The 18,487-nt window shown below is 60.9% G+C and overlaps 2 protein-coding genes across 2 annotated transcripts in view; one reads left to right on the top strand and one right to left on the bottom strand.

Moving 5' to 3' along the window:
• Positions 1-677: 677 nt before the first annotated feature.
• Positions 678-3,097, bottom strand: CLEC11A (C-type lectin domain containing 11A). The gene is made up of 4 exons (XM_040252152.1): positions 2,654-3,097; positions 2,235-2,418; positions 1,721-1,912; positions 678-1,358 (listed from the first exon to the last, which is right to left on the bottom strand). Exons 1-4 carry the CDS (start codon positions 2,798-2,800, stop codon positions 913-915), a joined length of 969 nt encoding a protein of 322 aa, XP_040108086.1. The 5' UTR covers positions 2,801-3,097; the 3' UTR covers positions 678-912.
• Positions 3,098-9,400: 6,303 nt separating this feature from the next.
• The window catches only part of SHANK1 (SH3 and multiple ankyrin repeat domains 1), a 49,304-nt gene continuing 40,217 nt past the window's right edge, over positions 9,401-18,487 (top strand). Inside the window, exons 1-7 of the mRNA XM_040252212.1 lie at positions 9,401-9,700; positions 9,943-10,146; positions 10,861-10,932; positions 12,471-12,579; positions 12,683-12,834; positions 15,509-15,676; positions 16,060-16,176. Of these exons, the coding sequence (XP_040108146.1) occupies positions 9,446-9,700; positions 9,943-10,146; positions 10,861-10,932; positions 12,471-12,579; positions 12,683-12,834; positions 15,509-15,676; positions 16,060-16,176 (1,077 nt within the window). The 5' untranslated portion in view covers positions 9,401-9,445. The remainder of the gene's footprint in view (positions 9,701-9,942; positions 10,147-10,860; positions 10,933-12,470; positions 12,580-12,682; positions 12,835-15,508; positions 15,677-16,059; positions 16,177-18,487) is intronic.

Consider the following 18,487-nt stretch of genomic DNA (forward strand, 5'->3'; position numbering starts at 1 on the left):
ATGTGTGCCTTATGCACCGCCCTTTCCCAAATGCTCACTTTCCTGGGCTCATGTGAACATCCTACGAGCCATACAAGGTATGGGTAATAGTGCCTGTGTTCAGATGAGGAAACTGAGGCTCATAGCAGGGCGGGATTAGCTCATGGCCTCAAAGTCAAGGAGTGGAGGGATCAGTTGGGAGGGAGCCTAAGCTTCCAGGCTGGGTAGGTCCTTATGCTTGTGTCTAAACACAGGCCCTGGAGTTGGGGGAAGGGGAAGGGGGCAGGGCAGTGCCTGACTTTACATGGCATTATGGTACCATCTGATGAGTCAGGTTTGAGACCCACTTAAAAAAAAGAAAAATTAAATGGGAGTCTTTCCTGCAGGACTTCTCAGAGCCTTTAGCTCCTTTGTGCTTCCCAGATCTCTTTGATCAGGGCCAAGGCCAAGGCCTGGGACAATGATTGACAGGCGCTGGGTCCCAAAGATCTTGAGTAGGGGGCACAATGCAGGCGGAGGTGTTAGCCGCGTGTGCCTTCGTGTACTCCAGACATCTGTGCGCAGGAGCAGATGACCATGTGTACGTATGCACATGTGTTCTCTATCACTCTGATCTGGGGCTCGAATAAAACCTGTAAGAGGGGGACAGCCCTTGCCCCGCAAAAAGATAAAAGGTCAAAAGTGCCTCCACTGCCTACTCAAGTGAGATTCCACAACGCTTTATTGGCGCGGGACCTAGCCTCGTGCCTCCGGGAAAGACAGGCAAGGAAGGGGTCCCGGCCCCGCAGGAGTCCCCCAGGGATCGGCCAGCCAGGGAAAACACATTTCCATCCGCGGGCAAGGAAGGAAGGAAAGAACGGTGTCTTTGCGGGAGCATAGCCCAGGCACAGGGCGGGTAGTGGGGCGGAGTGGAGAGGCGGGGAGCCGGCCCCGCTAATAGGGGAACTCGCAGACATAGTAGAGGCGCCGATCGCAGTCGTGGTCCCACCAGGAGCCATCGTCCGAGGCCTGAGCCACGCAGTTCTCGAGCACGCCGCCGTTGGGCTGGTTGGGGCTGAGCGGGTGCGGCGCGGCGCTGGGCCGAGGGCCGGGCTCAGGGCTGGGGGCGCGGTGCCAGGCGAAGAAGGATACGCGCTGGCCGTTCTCGAAGAGGTAGAGGCCCTCGGCGCGCCGGTCGTGCACGCCCAGCCACACGGGCCAGTTGTAGGGGGCGAGCGCCGCGCGCAGGTAGCGGGTGAGCGTCTCCATCTGCCGACTGTCAGCCGGCTGAGCCAGGCTCCCGCCCCGCGCCACGCACCGCGCCTGCGCCGCCGCCTGAGCTTCGAAGTCGCGCGAGAGCAGGAAGCACTTATGGCCAAGACGCGCCCCCTTCAGGCAGCCTGAGGGCGGGGCGGGGCGGGGCCGAGCGGAGGCGGGGTTAGTGCCTCGGGGACGGGTCGAGGGCGGGACCAGAGCATCCCGGAGCCAGTGACAGAGCCGCCAGGGGGCGTGGCCAGGTCGTGGGGGCAGGACCGTAGGGGGCGTGGTGCGGCCGGAGCAGGGTCGGCTCACTAGCACAGTGGGGACCACGTTCACCCTCCCCACCAGCCAGCACACCCCAAATCCTCGGGGGCCGCCCCCTCTAGCCCCTGACACCTAGGGTCCTCACGTCTCAGACACCCTTTGGGGCTCCCCTCTCCCCACCGGTCCGCGGCCTGACCTGGATCGTCCCTCCTTCCCCGCCCGGCGGGATGCGACTCACCCTCTAAGCGGCCATGCTCGCGCTCTGCGCGGCTCTGCGCCTCCTGCAGGGCTTGCACGGCGTCGCGGGTGTCGCCTGCCACTTCCCTCAGCTGCCGCAGCCCCCGAGTAAGCTCGGCCACGCGGGTGTCCAGCGTGTGCAGACGGACGTGCACCTGGTGCAGGCCTGCGTCCAGGCCGGCCAGGCGACCCACTGCGGGTGGACAGGGCGCACGCTGGACGGGGACCCTGGGGGCGGAGCCAGGGGACCGGAGGACCTGGAGGGGACCCGGGACCTACGGCTTCGGGGGCGGAGTTGGGGTGAGGGGGGGGCCCTCAAGACTTCTGGAAGGTAGGGGCCGGTGGCCACCCCAGTCTCTTGAGAGGCAAAGCCGGGGACCCGGAGCTCCTAGGTGTGAGGGCTCCGAGCTGGGCGGTGGGCAACTGAAAAATCCTGGGGCAGGGAAAGGACGGTTCGTTTTTGTGAAAATGACCACGGAGGCCAAGGGGGCAGGGCGGAGCTAAGGATTACTTACGGATATAAGTGATGGCGTCCTCCGGGGTGGGAGAGGGGCTGGGGCTGACGTGGGGGGTCGATGTGGGTTCCTCCTCGCCTTCCTCCCCCTTCTCCTCGGTCGCCCAGGCCCCCCTGCCTTCAGAGTTTCCCTCGGGATTTTGATCTCCCCTCCTAGCAGGCAGCCCCAGCGCTTCCTGTAAATGCTAAGGCAAGGAGGGTGATCAGGGCCAGGCTGGCAGCTACATTCAGACTCCCCAGACGCCCCTTTCCAGCTGTCAGCTGGCTGTCTGCCCTCTTCTCTGAACCCATCACCTTCATCCTCCGAGCCTATCCCATCCCTCCTGTTGCCCATTCTTCTAACCCTGGAATACACCCCTCCCAAGCCCACAGTCACCCACCCAGGACCCGCCACTAGAGTCCCAGCAATCTCCAACTCACCTTCAGCATCAGAGCTTCCCTCTCCCGCTCTTCCTCCTGGGCGCCACCCCAGCCCCCTTCCCACTCCCTCTCAGCTCCCCGAGCCCCATGACTGAAGCCCAGGAGCTGGGGTACCACCAGCACGCCAAGGAGCCAGGCGGCCTGCATCAGGCTGGTCTCGGAGCACCCAAGGCTGCAGAAGGGTGTGTCTTGGAGGAGAAGAAGGATGTTTCTGGGGACCTGGAGTGTGTGCTGATTACCAGCCCCCTGGTTCGCGCCTCTCCCAGCTTCTCTCTGGTCCCTCTCCTCCCAACTCTTGTCTCGGTCCGTTGGTCTCTGCTCCTCTGTGTGTGTCTCTCCCCGCCTCTCTTGGCTCCCCGGAGGCCCTGCCTCTGTGGCCGGAAACCTCCAACGTTCCAAAGCTTGGATCCCGCCTTGGGTCTCCACACACGCCCTCCTCTTCCCACTTTCCAGAGCTTGCTTCCGTCCCGTCCTGCTCTTCCCTTCTGCCTCGGCCAGAAGCTCCAGAAGGTCAGGAGGATGGAGCCAGCTCCCCAAGGGATCCTGGGGGCTCAACCTCTGCCCAGGAACCTCCTCAGGGAGTTGACAGGGCTTGGCCCTGCTTCCCTCTCCTCTCCCTGGCCACGCCTCAGGTCAGGGGAGACCTCAAGGTCTTGCTAAGGTTGTTATTATCCTGTGGCCACTGTTGCCCACACACCCTGCGGAAGAGGCTCTCATAGTATTCTCAGGCTCTAGAGCACCTCCTGCCCCCCAGATCTCCCATCCTGCCCTCCAGGCCCTTGCCCCAGATCCAGATGAGCATCCGTGCCTGTCTGTGGGGATCCGTGCAAAGAGCACACGTGTGGCTTGTGTGCAGCCCCCAGAAAGGTGGGGCTCTTGGATCCATCTGCCCTGCTTTCCTGAAAGCCTCCTGCAGTCTGGGTCCTGGTTGGGGGTGACACGGGGGATTCCAGCTGTTCACAGACCCCACAGACAGCTCCATCGGGGTGAGGGGCTGGGGCAGAGGAGAGGGTGGAGGTTGGGTGGGGTCCGAGAAGCTTTCTCCAGGAGGTGGAGTAAGCAGCTGCTGGGCTGGGTGCACAGAGAGCTCTGAGCGTTGAGAGCTACTTCATCTCCCGCCTGGACCACTGCAGTCCTCTCCTCCTGCCTCAACCCCTCCTTCCTCCAGAGCCCCTCCAATCCACGCAGCCTGCCGCAGCCAGAGCAATGCTTCCAAACCGTAAATCAGATCACATCACTCCCCACTCCCCTGCTCCCCCCCAGCTTCCCATCATGTGCGGGAGTGAAGCCAAACCCTGGCCTCAGCACAGGCCTGGCCTGCCCAGCCTGGGGGTGGGCAGGGAAGGGTGGATCCTTTGCACCTCTGCAAACTCATCACCCCCACTCCCTTCACCGCCCCCCTCCAAGCTCCAGCCACACTGATCTCTTTGCTACTTCCTGAATGCTAAGCTCCTTCCCGCTTCAGAGCTTTTGCACCAGTCTTTTCCTCCTTCTAGAAGGCTCTTCCCCCCAGCTCCTCATCACTGAGGTCTCAGCTCAGAGAGGCCTTCCCCGAATAGTTTATTCAAACACCCCGTTTTATCTTTTTGGCTGAATCAAGACCAGCCTTGTCTTGCTGGCTTGTTTACCTGTTTGGTGTCTGTCTCTTGCCAATGAAGGCAGGCATCCCTGTTAATGGCTGTATCCTTGGAGCTAGGACAGGGCCAACCTAGCGCATAGTAGGTACTCAGTCAATTGAACAAGGAAAGGAGCCTTCCCTGGCAGCAGGGTCACAGCTCAGCCAAAAGACTGAACCCTCCATGAATGTGTTTAAGTGGAAACTCGTTTGCGGTGGCCCTGGAGGTGGGGTGGGGGTGCCTGGCCACCAGGATAGAGGTGATGAGGGCAGTGGTGGGGAGGCTGCAGAGGCAGGAGCAGCAGGAGGCTGGCCATGCCCGCTCCATGCCAGACCCGTGAGTCATGTAGGGCTTCCCCAGCTTCAGCCAGGCGGGCAGTGCCAGGATCACAGGGCCCACTCTTCCAGGGGGGACACCGAAGCTCAGAGAGGGGACAGCTGGGCCTGCTGGAGGTTACCAGCGCAGCAGCGGCAGCAAGCAGAAGCTTCTGGCTCCTGGCATGAGCAGGGCATCTGCCCTTAGCTGCCGGGAGCCCCAGGATGGGACCTTGGAAATCAACACAGCCAGACTTTTCCATTTTCCAAGAAAGCAAAGGGCAGTGTGACCTTGGGCAGGCTGCCCACTGCCTCAGAGCTCAGGCCTCTCTTGGGCACCCATGAGGAGCCTGGGGACCCCTCACCAAGAGCTGATGCCCAGGCCGAGAAAAGCCTCATAAGCTGTAGAAAGGGTACATAGCCCCTCTCACTGCTGGTGCCGACACACACAGGCAGCTGTTTTCTCCCCAGGCCCAGCTGCTCACCACCTGGGCTGGTGGGGGTGAATCCAGAACTGGGTCTCCTGGGGCAGCTGGGCTGGCACCTGCTCCCGCTCATCCCGTGGCACCCCAGAGCCTGCAGCTGGACGCGCACCCAGAGGCTGCCTGGAACTGCCCTCCACAGGTGCCTGGGCTCCAGCTGGTGGCCCCTGGGGGAGCTGTTGGAGCTGGGAGAAGGGTAGGGGCCTGGGCTGTGGCGATGCAATCACCGCTGCCCTATGCGATCAGCCCTGTCTCTGCGGGTGTGTCCCACACGCCATGCAGAGATGGCTGGGGGGATCTGGCTGGGGGGATCGTGTGTGACAAAGAAAGATATGCAGTGAAGATATCACTATGGAGTGGCCAGTAGTGAACCCCAGCACACAGCAGTCTGAAGACTTTGAGCCAGGCCACCTGTCTCTGATTCTGGCCACCACCTCTTGCTGGCTGGGTGACCTTGGGCAAATTGCTTAACCTCTCTGGGCCTCAGTTTCTCCCTCTCGTAAATGGGGATGGTGCAAGTCCCTAGCCCGGAGGACTACGGTGTGCAAAGTTGAGGAGTAAACCCAGCACAGAGCCGGGCACACAGGAAGTGCTCAAGAAATGTCAGAGATAATTATCGGGAAGGAAGTGGTGGTGCAGGGTCGTGCCTCTCGATGGGCATGTGCACACCTGTGTGATGGCCGGCCAGGGCACTGTGGGTGAATGTGATGGAGACAAAGCACACGTCTCCCTGTGGTTCTGTGTCTCTGTTTCAGGGTTGCGTGTGAGCTGGAGCTCTGAGCAAGCACAGCGGGCTGCGTGCCCGTGTGTGGGGTGGGTAGACGCGTGTGCTCTGCCGTGTGCATGCTCCGACACACTGGTGTGATATGTACATGATGTAGCTGGCTGTGCTCATGGTGATGTATCCTGTGAGAGCCCGCACGCCCTGGAGATGTGTATGTGGAGACGTCTGCAGGGGCAGGGCTGGGGACAGACTCGCTGCACCTGTGCTTTGCGGGAAGGTGTGTGTGTGCTGGGGACAGGACAGGAATCTGTAGCTCTCACCATCCAGTTTGGGGGTGTAGAGTCTAGCAACGAATACTTAATTGCACCCTACTGTGTGTAGAGGTGGTGGGGGCGCCCTGGGAAGGGGCGGTCCTGGGGGGGGGGGGGGGGGGGAGGTACCCTTAGGGGGGCGGAGCCCCATCGCCGGGGTACTGGGGCAAGCAGGGGTGGAGTCAGGGTTCGGGGATCTGGCGGCGGAGAGGAGCGGTGGGGGAGGGCAGGGGAGGGGGCGGAGCCGGCCGGGGGGGATGGGCGAGGTTTGGGGGCGCGGGGAGGGGCGATGTCTCCTCCGCCGGCTCCCGGAGGGAGGGGAGAGGGCGGAGGGAGGGAGAGAGGGAGGGAGAGAGAGGGAGAGTCCGGGTGAGGGAGAGACAGCGAGAGCGAGAGAGCGAGCCGGGAGGCAGAGGAGGCGCGGAGCGGGCGGCGGCGGCGGTGGCGGCGGCGGCGGCGGCCTGAGGCCGAGGAGAGGAGCCGGCGGAGACGCGGCGCCCGGAGCCGGCCGGACCGAGCCGGGGGCGGGCTAGCTAGGAGGGGCGCGGCGGCCGCGGCGCAAGGGGGGGCGCTCTGCGGATGGCCAGGCCCGGCCTGCGGGGGGGGTGAGGTCCGCGGCCCCCCCGCCCGCCCCCCTGGCCCCCGCCCGCCCCCTCCCCGGGCCCGCTCGCCCTCCGGGGCGGTGGGGCATGGCCTGAGGGTCCCCCGTCTCCGGGGGGGTGGGGGGTGGGGGGAGGGGGGAGGGGCCGCGGGCGCCGCCGACCGGGACTCAGCAGCCCCGCCAGGCAGGTAAGGGGGCCGAAAACCGGGGGTCTGGGTTGGGGGGGGAAGCGCGGGCCCGGGGCCGCGGGCGGGGGCGGGGGCGCCCCGGACGTCCTTGGCCGAGCGCCGGGCTCCCGGCCCGAGTGTGCGGTGGGGGGCGGGGGTGAGGAGGGGAGCGTTGCCCCGGGCGACGCCAATTGGGTTACGCCCGGGTCCCCCGTGCCCCGTCCCGGATCGCGGACTTGCTGGGGCCATGCGGCCCCGTAGCCCCTTGCCCGAACCCGCCTCCCCGCGCTCCAGGGCCGAGGGTTCGGTCGCGGTACCCGCCTCCCGGCCAGCCCGGCCCGGCCACTCCCCCGCCTCGCCCATCGCGGCCCACCTGGGCCCCCTGGACCCCTCCTGCGGCCCCACCCCTCGAGGCCCCTCGCCGAGGTCATTCCGGCGCCCACACCCTCCAGTGGGGGTCTGAGCCTCGGCCTCCGCCGCCCCCTTCGACCCCCTGTGGTTTCGGCTTCTCCTTCCAGACTCGTCCAATCCCCTCCCACCCTTTCACGAGCTACCTGCATCCCAACCCGGTCCCCGCTTCCTTTCCCACCGGCCGGCGTGCCCCCTCGGCTCCCGCCCCCGAGTCCTGCTCCCGGGGGTCTCCGCCCCCTCTCCGCGGACCCGGGCTCTCCCCCACCAGTTTCTCGGCCCCAGCCCGGGCTCCCTCTGCCCGCCTCTCCCCTCCTCTCTCCGCCTCCATTCATTCTCCCGGGCCGGCTCTCAGCCACGCCGGCAGCCTCCCCCCGCCGTACCCCCGCAGCCTCCCAGGGCACCCCCTCTCTCCCCTTTCTTCCCGCCCCCCCCCCCCCCCGCCGATTCCTCAGCCCGTCTCGGTACCAGCTGCGTGCCAGCTATTCTTAGCCGCGGAGCGTTTGATTCATGCCGCCCCGGCGGAGTGTGCCCGCTCCCTCCCTCGGGGCCTGAGGGGGAGGGGCCCGAACTGGTCCTGGGGGTTGGGGGCAGCCGCACGCGCCGGGGGACCCGGCGAGCTTTGCTTTCAGGAGTCCGTGGAGGCTGGGGGAGGGGGTCAGCTGGGGTCAGCCGAGGGGGAGTGGCTGCCAGCCCCAGGTCTGGAGGTGGGAGTGGAGTCGCCGGGTAGGAGGAGGCCGGAGGGGAGGGGGGGGGTCTCCGCCAAAGCCAAGTAGGGGAGGCTCTGCTGGGTACCCAGAAGGGGAGGGGGCCGTGGCCACGCTTAGGAGAAGGGGTGGCCAGCCCATGGCTGGAGGCTGGCTCGCCCACAGTTCTTGAAACTCTCCTCCTCCCCCTGCACACATTTTGTCTTCCCTCCCCAACCCCCCCCCAGCCCATCCCCACTCCCCCAAAGTCAGCAGTACCCTCCACTGCTTCCCATCTCCATGGCAACGTGCAGGAGCCGGGCCTGGTGTTGGGGGGAGGGACCAGACCAGACATTCTGGTTTCCGGTGCTGGGGTGGGAGGGGGGAGAAAACGCGGAAGAAGGGCCCCATCTGGACTCACCCTTATAAGACCAATTCAGGGGCGAAGAACAGTGGGGATCTGAAAAATAGTGGAGATCTCACCCCCACCCCCCAGACTCTCATCCCACTCCTTAGCCTCCCTCCCAGCCCCCCAGTCTCCCTCAGAGTGGGCCCCCCAGGACCAGGCAATGCCTGTCCTTCCACCCAGCAGCGCCAGGCCTCGAACACACCTGCAGGTCACCTCCTGACGCCCTGCACCCACCCAGGCCACTGCAAGGCTCTCACCCGGACAGCCCTGCCAGGGCCAGTCTCCCCACCCAAGCCACACACCTTCTCAAGATGCACCCCCCCCCCAGAAACTTGCATAGGCCACCTCTTGTGGTTCCCCCCGGGGGACACCTCATGCGTGGTACTCTCTGCCCCGGCCGGGTGCCCCTGCCCCTTGGGATGCTGGCTCTCCAGCGGCCCTCCACACACGCGGTCAGCCACACTTCAGTGAAGTCACCGGCTCCACCCTAGGCTCAGGGCACCTCCCTCTCCCCCTTACTACATCTCAGCCTCCTTGCGGTCATCCGGGAGGCACCAGGAGCAGAAGGCGGGGAGGACCTCGGGAGAGGAGGGGCCAGGCTGGGGCCAGGAGGGCAAGGTGCCGGTGGGTCGCCCACCTGTCTGTCCTGGGCTAATTTTAGCTGCATTATCCCTGGCCTGGCAAAGTGGGCCAGCGGCTCCCGCGGTGATTCTGCGGTTTCTGGGACACCGCCGCGCTGGGTCAGCGGCAAAGTGGGGCGCAGGAGGGGCGGGGGGCTGCGAGCAAGGCCAAGGGCAGGGAAGGAGACACGTGCAGGCAGCATGGCAGGGCTGGGGGTGGGGGGGGCGTGTGTGCCGGGAGAGAGCTTGGAGGCGGTAGGAGTGTCTGGGGGTGTGTCCAGCCTCCTGCCTGCCTCCCTCGGGCGGCTTGGAGCCACTGCCCTGGACCGTGTTTGTCCACTGAGTGCGCCCGTGGCCTCCAAAGGGCCTGGGCTCCTGGTCTGACCGCCACCCCGCCCCCTCCCCCGCCAGCCGCCTGTGATGCTGCCGTCCCCCATCGCCCCGTGGCCCCACGATGACCCACAGCCCCGCGTCAAGCGAAGAAGAGGAACGACACAGTGCCAGCGAGTGTCCCGAGGGGGGCTCAGAGTCCGACAGCTCCCCAGACGGGCCCGGGAGAGGCCCCCAGGGGACCCGGGGCCGGGGCAGCGCAGCACCTGGTAGCCTGGCCTCGATCCGAGGCCTCCAGGGCCGCTCCATGTCCGTCCCAGACGACGCCCACTTCAGCATGATGGTTTTTAGGATCGGCATCCCTGACCTTCACCAGACAGTGAGCGACAGCCCGCTGGCCGGCGGATGGGGGTTGGGGGAGAGGGGGTGGTGAGAGACAGGGACCACCGGAGTCTGCATGGGGAGGGGGAAGGGGAGGGGGTTCTGGATGCCGTCACACATGGCCCCCACTGCCAGACCCCCATGGGCTTCCCCCAGCCCTCTTCTGTCCTGGGAATCACCCACAGCCCTCCGCAGACCACCTCAGGCCCCTTCTCTCTCTCCTGTCGCCTCCCCCACCAGAAATGCCTGCGCTTCAACCCCGACGCCACCATCTGGACGGCCAAGCAGCAGGTGCTCTGTGCCCTGAGTGAGAGCCTCCAGGACGTGCTCAACTATGGCCTGTTCCAGCCGGCCACCTCGGGCCGGGACGCCAACTTCCTGGAGGAGGAGCGACTGCTGCGGGAATATCCCCAGTCCTTCGAGAAGGGGGTGCCCTACCTGGAGGTGAGACCCCCACAGCCTTCCCAGCCCTTTCGCAGATGCGAGCAGGCGTCTGCCCGCTCCCCGTTTTTTCTCCCAGCCCAGCCCTCAGCAAGGGAAAACCCCGTGGGCACTTCTGGATATAAAGGGCGCCCTAAGAATCGCGGGACTTCCCTGGTGGCTCAGAGGGTAAAGAATCCCCCTGCAATGCAGGAAACACAGATTCCATCCCTGGGTCGGGAAGATCCCCTGGAAGAGGGAATGGCAACCCACTCCAGTATTCTTGCCTGGAAAATCCCGTGGACAGAGAAGCCTGATGGGCTACAGTCCATTGGGGTCGCAAAGAGTCGGACACGACTGAGTGATTGAACACTTTGACTTAACAATCAGAATCAGAGAGGCCTGAGTTCAAATTAGCAGGTCATTCTTGCCTCTGACTGGCCAGCGGAGTGGCCTTGGGTGAGTCATTTCCCTGCCCCAAGTTTCCCCTGGCCTATCAAAGTGGGAAAGGTTTCCCAATGAGAGTGGTTATTCTAGAGCATTCCCCCTGGGGTCCAGACACCTTAGGGGTTGCAGTCCACAGGCCCATAGTGGCCCAGCAGCCCTCTGCCCACCCAGCCAAGACTCTGGGGCTATTTTTCGTCCTGACCCTGCACTAACTCTTCCCTGGCTCAGAAGAGGTTCAGACCCCTGACTCTGAGTCTTTTGTCTCTCCCATCACCCCACCTGTGGCCTCAGTTCCGATACAAGACCCGTGTTTACAAGCAGACCAACCTGGATGAGAAGCAGCTGGCCAAGTTGCACACGAAGGTGAGAGGATCCTGCTGGCACTCACACCACCCCAACCTGGAGCCCCCTTCCCTAACTACTTTCTCTCCTACCTCTTCCCAACAACCCTCCAAACCTTCTTTTCTTCTGCCAGCATCCCCCACTTATCTTAGGATGCTGTGTCATATTTGGGACAGCCCCAAATGCACCTGATGTCTCCATCACAGCCTTTCATTAAAAAAAACCCAACTTTTTATTTTGTACTGGAGTATAGCTGATTAACAATGTTGTGATAGTTTCAGGTGGACAGGGAAAGGACTCAGCCGTACAAATACATGTATACATTCTCCCCTAAACTCCTCTCCCATCAAGGCTGGCACATAACGTTGAGCAGAGTTCCATGTACTGTATAGTACATCCTTGTTGGTTATCCGTTTTAAACACAACAATGTGTACAGGACCTTCCCAAAGTCCTTAACTATCCCTTCCCCCCTCTAGCATACATCAGAGCCTTTCTCATCTTCTCTCTTTGCGCCTCTGCCCAGGCTCGAGCCATTTCCACCTGGCTCCCACTTTCTTCATCCTTGGATTCTCCCCTCTCATCTCCTGCCCCGACCCCCAGCCAACGTGGCCTGAGACTCTGGTATCTAGTGTCCCTCTGTCTAGGGGCAGTTTCGTAGACGCCCTGCAGTTCACACAATCCTAGAGCCTGAGTCTCCACCAGATCCAAGGATGCGCTCCGCCACAGCCATTTATCCTCCTGGCGTCTTGCTTCCCTGGGGCTTCCCTGCCTGACAATGCAGGGGGCACAGGTTTGATCCCTGGGTGGGGAAGATCCCCTGTAGGAGGCAATGGCATCCCACTCCAGAGAATTCTTGCCTGGAGAATCCCATGGACAGAGGAGCCTGGCGGGCTACTGTCCGTAGGGCCGCAAAGAGTCGGACATGACTGAGCGACTTAGCTGTGTACTCACACACCTTGCCCTCCAGTCCTCAGGCTGTATGTCGCCTGCGTCTCCTCTGGTCCCCTGAAAGCTGGGAGGAAGTCAGGGGGCTGCTTCGGTCAGAAGTGTAATGAACGATCCTTGACACTTGGGAAGAAAGCTCGCTGGCTGCTTCTTATCCTCAGCCCCACCCCACCGTGCACTTGTCTCTGTCCTCCCCCTAACAGTCCGTCCATCCAGACCGGTACCATCTGCGGGAGCAGCCAGCCACATACAGCCCCTGGGGTACCTGTGGTGTACCAGGTCCAAACTGAGCCTCACTATGAGCGTGAAATACACAGCGGATCTTGAAGACTCAGTACCCCTGAAAGTATCTCAGTAATAAATTTCATGTGGATTACCTGTTGAATCAGTAATATTGTGGATATATATGATAGACTAAAAAGAGATGGGTCATCAAAATGAATTTCAATATAATTGGAAGGTCGTCTTCCTTTAAAAAAGTGGTGGCACTAGGGACTTCTCGATGGCATGTGTGGCTTGCTGTGTGATTCCACTGGACAGCACTGCTCCAGACCCAGCCTTGCCCCCTTCCTCCCTGACCGCCTGTCTTCTCTCTCTCTCATCTGCGACTCAGACGGGGTTGAAGAAGTTCCTGGAGTACGTGCAGCTCGGGACATCCGATAAGGTGGCACGGCTGCTGGACAAGGGGCTGGACCCCAATTATCATGACTCAGATTCAGGAGGTAGGGAGCAGGCGGTGGGGCGGGGTGCTTTGGGAGGGCTGGAGAGTCAGGGACGACGAGGCCCAGGGGCTGCACATGACCAGCCTTTCCCCCCGCCTCCCAGAGACCCCCCTGACGCTGGCTGCTCAGACCGAAGGCTCTGTAGAGGTGATTCGAACCCTATGCCTGGGTGGGGCGCACATCGACTTCCGGGCCCGGGATGGCATGACCGCGCTACACAAGGCCGCCTGTGCCCGCCACTGCCTCGCTCTGACGGTGAGGTTTCAGATCCTCCTGGGACCCTCCCCAGAGCCCAGAGACATCTCGAGTGACCGTGTTCTTCGCCCAGACTGCATTCGGCCAATCCCCCCGGCCCCTCCGTCCACCTCCCCCCTCCACAGTCACTCCTCTGACTGCACCCAAAACCCTCTTGGGACCTATGGGAGACCCCACCCTCCCCGGTTCAAGGCTCGTGATCAGCTATAGCTGATGGTCATGCGGACCCTTGCCCTGCCCCCAGGTAGATCATGTTAACTTCCTGATGCCCAGAACTTCTCCAGCCCTGCTGAGCCAGCAGTCCACACCTACCTCTGTCTCCCCAAGGTGTAGACTCTTCCTGGTGCCCTTTATTTTTTATTTATTTTTTATTTTTTGGCCACACGGCACAGCATATGGGATCTTAGTTCCCTGACCAGGGATTGATCCCGTGCCCCGTGCACTGGACATGCAGGGTCTTAACCACCGGCCCACCAGGGAAGTCCCCTGGTGCCCTTTAAAATACAGAGTGAGCTTCCCACCATGCCCCCAGACACCATTGCCCCATCGCTCCCCCCAGACACTGGTCCTCATGCTTCCCAACTCAGCCCTTCGTTCACTTCTCAACCTACAGCTCACACTCCCAGTACCCCACCTTTACTCACCTGAAATACAGCCCTCTACTCCAGTTGTTCAGTCACTCAGTCGTGTCCGACTCTTTGCGACCCCATGGACTGCGGCACACCAGGCCTCCCTGTCCATCATCAACTCCTGGAGTTTACTCAAACTCATGTCCATTGAGTCAGTGATGCCATCCAATCATCTCATCCTCTGTCGTCCCCTTCTCCTCCTGCCCTTAATCTTTCCCAGCATCAGAGTCTTTTCCAATGAGTCGGCTCTTTGCATCAGGTGGCCAGAGTATTAGAGCTTCAGCTTCAGCATCAGTCCTTCCAATGAATATTCAGGATGGACTTCCTTTAGGATGGACTGGTTTGATCTCCTTACTGTCCCAGTATAGTGCCTACAATGTGCCTTTACAAGCAGATGAACCTCGTAGGCCCTCAGTATATATACATGGGGGCTTCCCAGGTGGCTCAGAGGTGAAGAATTCTCCTGCAATGTAGGAGACTTGGGTTCAATCCATGAGTTGGGAAGATCCCCTGGAGAAGGAAATGGCACTCACTCCAGTATTCCTGCCTGGAAAATTCCATGGATAGTGGAGCCTGGTGGACTGCAGTCCATAGGGTCCCAAAAGAGTCGGATACCACTGAACGACTGAGTACGCACACATACATTCATGGAGTCAGCTTGCCCGGTCTTATTTTAAAATGTTCTTTCTCTCCTCCTACCCAAGGGCACTTGATCCCTCTTCATCCATAGGTCAGGATAGAGTGCCCTGGAAGTTGTTGGTAAACACCATGGTTCATAGATCATCCAGCCTAACCAGCTTTCCCTTCCCTTCTCCAGTTCTTCCCTCAAGAACCCTGAAGGCAGTCAGACAGCAGTCCCAAAGGTCTGCCTCACAGCCCTGGAATTGACAGGCCCTCTTCATGCACCCCCCGCCCCCAAACCCCTTCTCCCACCCACTTCCCAGGTGGTTCTAGTGGTAAAGAACTCTCCTGCAAAGGCGGGAGACATAAAAGATGTGGGTCCCATCCCTGGGTCTGGAAGGTTCCCCTAGAGAAGGAAATGGCAACCCACTCCAGCATTCTTGCCTGGAGAATCCCCATGGACAGAGGAGCCTGGTGGGCTACAGTCCACGGGGTCGCAAAGAGTCAGACAGGACTGAAGCGACTCAACACGTACACACATACACACATACCCCCGAACCCCACTCCTGCTCACACCCCCCTCCCTCCCAGGCCTGCACTTGTGCAATCCAGCAGCCACTAGCCACGGGCGGGGCAGGGGGGGGGGCTGTTTAGATTTAAATAGAAGAAAATGAACTAAAATTAAAACTTCCGATTCTCAGGCTTACTAGCCACCTCCCAGCGGCTCAGTAGCCCCCCACGCGGCTGCCATGTTGGATCGTGCGGTTGTAACTATTTCCATCACCGCAAATGTTGGAAATGTGCTGTTGGACTGCGCCACCGCTGACTGTTCACACGGCACTGTCGCCGCCAACACTCCTCACACGCTCGAAGCTGCCAGTCTTCCAGGCCCAGATCCGTTCCTCGAGGGGGACCACTCCTTGCCCCTGCCCCAGCCCCCGGCCCTAGTGAGGCCGAGCCAAGTCGCTTTGACCCAAGCTTGCCCCCTCGCAGACACTTTCTCTGCCTCTTCTAGCGATCCCAGACCTCACCACACCTCCCACTCACCCAGGGGCCCTCCTGCATCCAGGCACCCTTCTCTGATTGGTTCCCCACCACCAGCCTGTTGAGTAGGTGGGCACTGAGGCATTAAGCGTCTTCAGTGGCTCATGCCACATGGCTCATGGGGGAAGGCTGGGCAGGATTTCAGAGTGGGAGGGAGGGGTCCTCTGGAGGCATCGCCCGAGTCCCTCCCTTGTTCACAGAGATGAGAGAGGCCCCGACAGGGCAAGGGCCAGCCTCAAAGTTCCTCAAGGGCATCGTGGCAGCATCAGCTCTGGCTCTGACCCTGTGTGGGGTTACCCAGGTCTCTTGGTCCAACTGGCCCTTGATAACAAGCCACTACTTATATGATTATCATCTTTTTTTTTTTTAACCTATCCTAGGCGCTCCTGGATCTTGGGGGCTCTCCCAACTACAAGGACCGCCGAGGGCTGACTCCGCTGTTCCACACGGCTATGGTGGGGGGTGACCCCCGCTGCTGCGAGCTGCTCCTGTACAACAGGGCCCAGCTGGGCATAGCTGATGAGAACGGCTGGCAGGAGATTCACCAGGTGCTCCCACTCGGCCTAGAGGGGTTGGGGGTGGCATGGGCGGCACATGGGCCCTGAGGGTGGGCAAGGATCGGGGACCCTAGTCCAGGGGTCTACGGCTGCGGGTGCTGGGGTCCTCCCAGGGGACGGAGGTGGGAGTAGCATGGTCCCCAAAGAGGAAGCATAGAGGTGTCACCACCAGGACTCTGAGGAGTTAGCCTGGAGGCCTGAGCCTTGGAACGACTGATGGCGTTGACAGCGTGGGTCCCTAAGCAAGAATGGGGCCTCAGAAGGGAAGGAAGGGGGAGTGGTGGATGCAGGGCTGCCTGGCCTCCAGGTGAAGGAGACAGAGACACTGTGGCCAGGTGGGTCTGACCTGGGCTCTGGCCCCCGGTCCCCTCCAGGCCTGCCAGCGGGGTCATTCTCAGCATCTGGAGCATCTGCTCTTCTACGGAGCTGAGCCTGGAGCCCAGAACGCCTCGGGGAACACGGCCCTGCACATCTGTGCCCTCTACAATAAGGTCTGCTCTCCTCCTGACTCCCGTCTCCCACCACCCACCCCGGTGCCCCCCGGTGCCCCCCGCCCCGCTCTTCCACTATTTCATTCATTTGTTCATTCATTCATTCACTCATTCAAGAGAGGTTTCCTGAGCTCCTCCCCTGGGTCAGGCTCAGAGCCGGGGGCTGAGGGGAGAGTAGTGAGCAAGACAACCTCCCATCAAGGGACACACCCTGCCAGGGCAATCCCAAGTGTTCAGAGGGAGGTCACCGGGAATCCAGGTCTCCATGAGGGCCCACATCTGGGCTTGGCCTTGGGGCTGAGTCAATGGAGGTGGCTCTCAGGAGGATGTGCCATCAGAGCTAAGATGAGCTACAGGCGGTCATGTAGAAGAGGACAGAAGGGGCATTCTCGGCAGAGGGCACAGTCTGTGCCAAAAAATCCAGAGGGGAAAGGGTCAGGGTTGTTAACTGGAAATGCAGGAAACTACAGTGGCCCTATTTCTTTTCTTTAAAAGTTGGCTAAGGTATATTTATTCATTTATTTGTTTGTTTTTGGTGGTGCTGGGTCTTCGTTGCTGTTGCGTGGGACTTCAGTTGTGGAGTACAGGCTCTAGAGCACAGGCTCAGTAGTCTCGGTGCACGGGCTTCATCACTCCACAGCGTGTGGGATCTTCCCGGACCAGGGATCGAACCCGTGTCCGCTGAATTGGCAGGCAGATTCTTAACCACTAGATCACCGGGGAAGTCCTCCTTTTTTAAAAATTTTTTATTTTATGTTGGAGTATACCTGATCTACAGTGTTGTGTTAGTTTCAGGCATACAGCAGTGATTCAATTATATACAGACATATATCCCTTCTTTCTCAGGTCTTTTCCCATATAGGTTATTGCAGTCATTGAGTAGAGTCCCCTGTGCTCTACAGTGGGTCCTCGTTGATTATCTGTTTTATATATAGTGTGTATATGTTGGGCTTCCCAGGTAACACTAGTAATGAACCCACCCACCAATGCAGGAGAAATAAGAGATGCAGGTACAATCCCTGGGTCGGGAAGACCCCCTGGAGGAGGGCATGGCAACCCACTCCAGTATTCTTGCCGGGAAAAATCCCACGGACAGAGGAGCCTGGCGGGCTACAGTCCATGGGGTGGCAAAGAGCCAGACACGACTGAAGCGACTTCACTTGCATGCACGCACACGGTGTGTGTACGTTAATCCCCAAGGGTCCTATTTCTAATGGGTCTCCGTTCAGCTGCCCGTGGGGCACCTATGCAGGGGACAAGGGACAGCCCCGAAGGGACAAGAGTGTGTTGCCGGTTGCAGCGGTTCAGGGCGGGGTGGACGGTCCCCAGCTCAAGCGCTCTGAATGGAGGCGAGCAGTGAAGAGCTGCATACCTGCTGCAGCTGTGCTGTCCTGGCTGGTTGGGTTGATAAAAGCTGGGGCTTTTAGCCTGATGACCCCAGCTGGTTTGTCACCAGTGCACCAGGGGATCCTGGGCAAATCAGCCCAGGCCCCGAAGCCCCAGTCTTCCCTGCTTCCCAAGGCTCTCTGCCCTTGGAGGATCTCCCAGCCCTTGGATGGTTGCCTCAGGGTCTGAGGAGGCCAGGGCCTGGCATGCTGCAGCTGATCCATCAGCCTCTTCCCCCCTCCTCCAGGAAGTCTCCCAGAACAGCCCCAGCCCCTTCTCTCTCACCAGAACGTGCAGTGCCAGGATGTGGCAGGTAGCCACGTGCCGCCTTGTGGCAGCGAGCAGTTTGCTCGCTCGGCGCCCGCCGAGCAGGGAGAACGCAGTGTTTGTCAAATTGCCTGTACTTCCCCTCCCCGGTGCGTCTGTCTCTCCTGCTCCCGATGCGGGCCTCATTCCAGATTTTCTGATCCCACAGCCAATGCGCAGGCCAGGGCACCCCAAGCAAGTCCCCTCCCCTCTCTGAGGTTCCATCCGGCTCCCTGAAGTCAGGATAACAGCAGCTGATTGAAGGGGATGAAAGATCATGCGTGATAAGTGCTCATCCCTAGGAGGCAGCTATGCTAATAATAATGATTATTATCATTATCATTACTGTTATCAGTCGGGATCTGGTCAGGAGACAGAAACCATACTGTCAATTTGAAAGGGAAAATGTAGTGTATAGATAGAAAGAGAGAGAGAGAGGATTCTCAGGTGGTGCTAGTGGTAAAGAATCCACCTGCCAAGCAGGAGATGCAGGTTCAATCCCAGGGTCAGGAAGATCCCCTGGAGGAGGGCATGGCAACCTGCTCCAATATTCTCTCCTGGAGAATCCCATGGACAGAGGAGCCTGGTGGGCTACAGTCCATAGGGTCATACAGAGAGG

This window comes from Oryx dammah, unplaced genomic scaffold (genome assembly GCF_014754425.2).
Source record: "Oryx dammah isolate SB20612 unplaced genomic scaffold, SCBI_Odam_1.1 HiC_scaffold_13, whole genome shotgun sequence".
Taxonomy (NCBI): domain Eukaryota; kingdom Metazoa; phylum Chordata; class Mammalia; order Artiodactyla; family Bovidae; genus Oryx; species Oryx dammah.